The sequence below is a fragment of the Vigna angularis genome, chromosome 10 (assembly GCF_016808095.1).
Source record: "Vigna angularis cultivar LongXiaoDou No.4 chromosome 10, ASM1680809v1, whole genome shotgun sequence".
Lineage (NCBI taxonomy): Eukaryota > Viridiplantae > Streptophyta > Magnoliopsida > Fabales > Fabaceae > Vigna > Vigna angularis.
The window spans coordinates 7,163,543-7,170,659 of NC_068979.1; the positions used below are offsets into that span (position 1 = coordinate 7,163,543).

Sequence of the window (7,117 nt, forward strand, 5' to 3'; positions counted from 1 at the left end):
CCCAAAAGGTAAAAGCCCATTACAACTCACTATAAATAAAGGTCTCAGGTATGAACTCTGACCAACTTGAGAACGATGCATACACGCATCACAATCGCTCTGTCATATTACTGACTTGAGCGTCGGAGTGCCTTTAGCAGGTACCCGGCCCCTCCCCAACTGGGAGGGTGGAGCAGCGCCAAGGAGAGGGAGGACGCCCGCCCAGCTTGGAGCTGAAAGCAAAGGATCATCCGCCAGGAGGGGAGGACGCCCGTCCAGCTTGGTGCAGAAAGCGAGCGTCCGGACTCGAGAACGTCCGTCCGGTTTAGAGCATGGAACAGCGATTGCCCATCTTCTCATCCGCTCGGAAGTGCAGCTTGCGTCGGTCCGTGCGTCTTCGTCGTTCGCCCGCCCGTCTTCGAGTGTCCGTTCGCCCGCCATCGCTCGTCCGCCCGTCTCCAGCATTCGTCATCCGCCCCGTCCGCCATCAACAGTAAGCTCGTGTGTTTTTACAGGGTCCGCCCGGACACCGTCGAAACATGTTGCTATTTTATTTTTTAATCTTGTAACAATAATTTGGTTGAAATGACTTTTTTTTTTCTTTTATGGAGTTATCAAAACAAAGTGGTTCATTCATTTACACAATCATTTATGAATTTAAATGATTTTGGTCAAATTGGTTTTCAGTGTAATCCATCCAACTCCAATTTTTAGTTGTACTAATGTGGGTTAACAAGTTATGTTTAACATTCAACAGGAATAAAATTTATATTTTTTTACTTATGTTTTAATTGCTGCTAGTTAATTAAAATTAAATCTGTATCTTTATAATTTATTAAATAAGAATTTGTATTAACGTCAATACGCATCTTATGGAAGTAAAACTTTTTTTAATGAAAAATAATATCACAAGAATTTAAGCAATTGCATTTGAATTTTGTTTCTTAACTAAATGTTCTAAAACATTACTATTAAATATCTGTTTTCCCATATATAATTGAATAAACAACCTTACATAATAAAATAAAATAAGTTAATATAATAACAATATTCGAAGTATTAAAAGCATTTCACATTAACATAAATCAAGCTAATTGATAATTAATTGAATCGACTTTTAAAAAAACTGATACATGTGTTAAGTTATTACATTTGGTAGAGTATGATCATATAGTATGATAAAAATTTTAATACGTCGATGATTTTTTTTTATAAAATTTAAAGTATGGAATGATTTATTTTTAAGAATGAAGTCATGAGTTTTTTTTTTATAATAAATATGTTTTTTAATATATGTGTAATATAATTTTTTTATGGATTTTATATGCTTTTATATTTTTTTAATAAATTTTTTATATAATAGCAATGTTTAACAAAAACTTATTTTAAAAATATACAGTAAAACTGATTTAAAATTAAATATTTTTTATAATTTAAATATTTTGCGTATTATATAATCAATATATGGTAACTACTAAGCCACAAGTTTATTTGTTCAGTTGTAACTTATTTTACCTCAAAGCAATTTGTATTTGGTTCATTTAATTTGATAATCTACTCATATTAGTTAAAGTTCTTTCCAATAATGTGTAAGTAAAATAGTTATAAGAAATAGAAGAGTAAAATAAATTAAATTTCTTTCGATATCTTTAAGAAGTTTATGTATTGAATACTAATTATTAATAATATTTATTGTATATAATATAAGAATAATACTCGTTATTATATAAATATAAATATTTTTAATTTCCATATATTCATTTAATGAACATTTTTTTATCATAAACTTAATTATAAATATTTATACTATTATAGAATAAAGAATAATATAAAATTATAAATATTTTTACTTTTTTTAATGTGGAATCTTTAGAAAATTTGCGCTTCTACTTATTTTTCATTTGTAAAATTAAGAACAATATTAATTATTTTTTATCAATTATATATTCTTAAGAATTTTTAAATCTTTAAATAGTTTAAAGATATATTTATTATGTAAGTGGGGGTATAAAGCGATAAATTAGAAAATCATGTAATTATTTTATTATAGTGAATAAATTATTATATTTTTAAATGTTAATACAAATTTTTATTGGAGTTGTTTGTAGTAGAAAAGAAGAGGGAAACACGTGGCGGTCAATTATAGATTGTGTGATAAAAAGTGACACATGATTGAAACGAAACTGACGATGATGACATACATAGGACAAAATCCTAGTATTTCGCCTAAACATGTTCCCAAACCGATCTTTCTGTCTCTTTTTGTCATGTCTCATTTCTTCTTGTATTTTCTAATTCTGAAAGAGAGATTTACGCTCTTACTCACACTTGGTCAGCATTGTCAATGGCGCTTCACTGTCTTTCGCCCGTTTGTCCAAAACTAACTATTTTCAGCATGAGGGATTTAGATAACCCTCGTCTTCTCTATAACCCCTTTTTCTTCATCCTGCTTTCTTCTCTTCCAAGAAGAATTTCTTCCCATTCATCTCTTTCTTCTTTTTTCTTCCTCCCGCACTGTCTCGGCATCAATATTCCTTCTTGCTTTTCACAACTAGCGCGATTTCACCGGTACCGTCTCCAATCGTTTCATTTTTATTGTTTTTGGGTTATCCTTAAAAGGTAAATGAAAAGAAAAAGAAGATGCGGTGTGTGTATCTAATGAATTGTTGGTTGATGCGGTTGCAGGCAGGGCATTTGGGATTGTGTTTCTTTCCTTTAATGCCCTGAGTGATATGTACGCTTGAATCGACTTTCATTTCAACACCTGCAAGCCCAGAGAAGCTGTCAACTCAAACGACACCATGTCTGGTACTATGTCTTCCAAAACTGGTTAACTTATCATTATTATTATTATTGTTATTATCATGGATGCGGCTCTTGAATGCTGTAATGTCTGGCAGGTTCTTTCAAGCAGAAACTGAGGAATTCCTTGACGAAAAAGGGTAGGCGAAGCAGCAAGGTCATGTCCATTGAAATTGAGGATGTCCACGATGCTGAGGAGTTGAAAATAGTTGACGAGTTCCGTCAAGCTCTTATTTTGGACGAACTACTCCCTGCAAAACACGATGATTACCATATGATGCTTAGGTCTCTTTTCCTTTCCTATGCCTTTCCCTATATATGGATTCAGACTCTCTGCATTCGCATTTAAAGGCATTCTCATATCCCACGATGGACAAAGATCAGAAGACTCATTTTATCGTGGCCAATCAGCTTAAAACATATTCAAAGTCTCTGTTGTCTGATCTTCATCTAATGGTCATAACATGAGTGCAAACATGACCACACTGATTCCGTTTATCATATGGCTAGCATGCTGCATGATTATTTGTTCCTTGTCCTAGAATGAATGTGTACTTGCATATCATCTCATGTCATTGATTAAAATAAGAAGTTGAAATACACTTGTATTTTTGTTGAATAGATTCCTCAAGGCCAGAAAGTTTGATGTTGAGAAAACAAAGGAAATGTGGACTGAAATGCTCAAATGGAGGAAGGAGTTTGGTGCTGACACTATTCAGGAGGTACTTGAAATGACAATGTTTTTTGAGACTTGAGGGGATTTATTTATTTTATTTTTGAATGTTATTGCTTTCCACGTTGAGAGTTTTATTTAACCAGTTTCCTTCCTCTTATGTGCGTTTTTGTTTCCTTTATACCAGGACTTTGATTTCAAAGAAATTGATGAAGTTTTGCAATATTATCCCCAAGGACACCATGGAGTGGACAAAGAGGGAAGGCCTGTATATATCGAGAGACTAGGCCAAGTCGATGCCGGGAAAATGATGCAAGTCACAACCATGGATCGCTATATCAAATACCATGTAAAGGAGTTCGAGAGGACATTTGATGTGAAGTTTGCAGCTTGTTCGATTGCTGCAAAAAAGCACATCGATCAAAGTACAACTATCCTCGATGTGCAGGGAGTGGTAAGAGAAATAGTTAATCATATGCGCCAAGAATGAAGTCATAATTTATTAAAAAAAATTGGCATTTCAACATAGCGTAGCTTAAATGAGAAAATGTTAAAAGCCGAGAGATAGTATTTTATCGGATTGAAAATGAATCCTGACATGAATAGCAGAGAAAAAATTGGAAAATATGAGAAGTTGCTAAAACTGCAATATTGAATCAATGCCACAGGGGCTTAAAAGCTTCAACAAACATGCTAGGGAACTCGTTACTCGTCTTCAGAAGATTGACGGTGATAACTATCCTGAGGTATTTCTTAGTTTTTCTACTTTGGCTAAAATTTTATTGTGAATAAATATCATGGATTACTGAGTAATATTACGTACATGGTTTCTCCATTGCAGACCTTGAACCGCATGTTCATCATCAATGCAGGTTCTGGATTCAGAATACTGTGGAACACCGTAAAATCATTCCTTGATCCTAAGACCACAGCAAAAATCAATGTGAGCATATAAACAGTACCCTAAATCTGCTTGTTTGGTCAGAAAAATATAATAATGTCACTCAAACATAAATTTCCAGGTTCTTGGCAACAAGTTTGACACCAAATTGCTAGAAATAATTGATGCAAGGTGAGTCCATGAATAGGTGACAGCATTTGGTTTACCTTGTTTCACATATACTTTTTATCTCTTTGATTGATTCCTCTGCCTTCATTGTCCACCTTGAAGTCTTTCTATAGAACTGATGAAAGGTTATTGAAAAGCTTCTTGGTTTTGCTTTGGCAGTGAGTTGCCTGAATTTTTGGGAGGTACTTGTACTTGTGAAGGAGGCTGTATGCGCTCTGATAAGGGCCCATGGAAGGATCCAGAAATACTAAAGGTAAGCCTGTGCTCCATTTTATTTGACCTCTTTCTTTCCCTTCCTTCTCTACTTATAACCTCAGCTATAGTTTTGGTATGTATCATTCATAAACCTATTGTATTATGGAATTGCAGATGGTTCACAGCGGTGCTCACAAATGCTCAAGAAAGGGTGACTCACACGAGGAAGAGAAATCAATCGCTGAGGTCAGATAGCTCATTCTAATTAGCTCTTTGATTATCTTGTGATACATTTCGTTTTCATTTAGTTGAGCCTCTTCAAATGCTCCGCTTTCTTTCATTTATGAAATTTTGAACTAATAAGTGAGCATATACGCCCAGGAACCCGAGACTCCCAAGTTCGAGGCAGCCCCTCAGGTTGCTCCCGTTGCTGAAGTGGTATGTTAAATATGAATTCTTAATATAACAATAATACACTTGTTATAAGAGTTAAAATAGGAACATATTTTATGTTTACTAAATGGAAGAATATCTATTATATGTTTTTACAGATGACAAATTATGAAACCAGAAAACATACGAACTGAACATGCGTGTGCCTTTCCTTTTTTTCTAGTTTCAAGAACATTTCAAGAGTTCTATTTCATCTTACTGGCTTTTAGGAATGCTCTTTTTAGTTCTGAACGTTGAGTAATGTTTAAGGAATTAAAAATTAAATATTTTTATTAAAAGGTATAATTGTGACATTTTCACTTTCGAGCCTCTCAGGTCACTGCTACTATTGAAGCCCCCAAGCCTGTGGAGTTAGCCCCAGCGGCTGTCGAGAAACCTTGCCAACCTAATGACGCAGTTGATCCAACTGCGGCAGCAGCGGCTGCAGCGGCGGCGGCGGCGGCAGCGGCAGCATCAACAGGTACACGTTGAATACAATTTTATTTCTTCCATCATTCTATGCTAAATTTATTTCTTTAGAACCAAGCATATACTAAGTAGGAAATCACCACGTGGTGGATTCATTCGTTAATTAATTCAGCATCAGTTCTTTTGTTTATCTTGTTATTGAAAAATTCGTGATTCCTAAAACATCTAAAGTCCGTGGTGTCCAGTGTCTATCAAAGGCTCTTCTGCTCAATCGCTTTTGACCAATTTGCCTGCAACGTGCTTGTCTCCTGCAGAGTTTGCGACTGTGATGAAACGCATGGCTGAGTTGGAGGAAAAAATGGTGACCATGAATAAGCAGCCTGCAGCCATGCCACCCGAGAAGGAGAAAATGCTTAATGCAACTATGACTCGGGCCGATGACTTGGAGCAGCAACTTTTGGCCACCAAGAAGGTAAAACATTATTCATTACATGCCATTAAAGTATAACTTAAAAGCATAGCAGAGTGATTTAGTAGGCGCATTTGGGTAATCGTGTTAATGGTTCTGCATTGTCAGGCTCTGGAGGATTCACTTGTTAAGCAAGAAGAGCTTTCTGCTTACATTGAGAAAAAGAAGAAGAAGAAGAGATTCGTATGTGCCTCATCTTGTTAAGTTCTGGTACTTGCTGCAGAATTATTTGTTTACTGAAGGATTTTGGTTTTTTTGTTGCAGTACTTCTTTTAAATAAGCAAATGAAATCAGTGGATGGCCGAAGTGGAGGTCGAGAGATCAACGGGGAATTAAGTTTTAGTTTTGTGCCTTTCAGGAAGATTTTCCAAATGCCCTCTAACACAATGTTCCTACATGAGAACTAGTAAATTTTCTAAACGACAGAAGAAAAGCATATGCTGAATATATGAATTATGCTAATCAGATTTTGTCTCTATTAGGATAGGACTTACTCTCTATGTATAGTATTATAAGTATAATATAGGGCGGTTAAGGCAGCCCTATTATGTCCGTACAGAATGAATAATTGTCTGGTACAAAATTAGAGAGTATGTTTGACATATGGATTGAAAAACTAACTCACGAAAACAGCTCCCTTTTCCTGTCGCACTAACGAAGAGAACTAACAAAAGGGCATCATATGCTGGCCTGAACCGGACATCAAACCAAAACTTTCTACGACCCATCAAATTCTTTGCTTTGTCTTCAACTTTAAACTCAACCAGTTATGTTCACCAAAAATACCTCAATATGAATAATAAATAAAACTAAAACAAAAGAATGTTATTCTGCAACCTAGCCCCACCAATTACCTTATGTTCATCACCTTCGATGACATAACTACTTTTTCAATCTGCGAAAAATAATTCATAAAACTGGATGATTTATTGAATATAAAATGTAAAATGTTAGTTTGCCAACGCTGTAGCTTTATTTTAATTCACACACACATTTTCTACATTTATTTGATACTAATTTAAATATAAAAAATTACTTTTTTATAATTATTTTAATCTTATAATATATC

At 34.7% G+C, this 7,117-nt stretch overlaps 1 protein-coding gene across 1 annotated transcript; it reads left to right on the forward strand.

Annotated features, from left to right (window-relative positions):
- The first annotated feature begins 2,328 nt into the window (after positions 1 to 2,328).
- Positions 2,329 to 6,805, forward strand: LOC108335440 (phosphatidylinositol/phosphatidylcholine transfer protein SFH3). The gene is made up of 15 exons (XM_017571460.2): positions 2,329 to 2,547; positions 2,665 to 2,787; positions 2,880 to 3,066; positions 3,404 to 3,503; positions 3,642 to 3,908; positions 4,123 to 4,200; positions 4,296 to 4,397; positions 4,477 to 4,526; positions 4,683 to 4,776; positions 4,893 to 4,964; positions 5,100 to 5,156; positions 5,487 to 5,631; positions 5,894 to 6,051; positions 6,157 to 6,231; positions 6,313 to 6,805. The coding sequence occupies exons 2-15, from the start codon at positions 2,781 to 2,783 to the stop codon at positions 6,322 to 6,324; spliced, it is 1,404 nt and encodes a 467-aa protein (XP_017426949.1). The 5' UTR covers positions 2,329 to 2,547; positions 2,665 to 2,780; the 3' UTR covers positions 6,325 to 6,805.
- Positions 6,806 to 7,117: the final 312 nt, after the last annotated feature.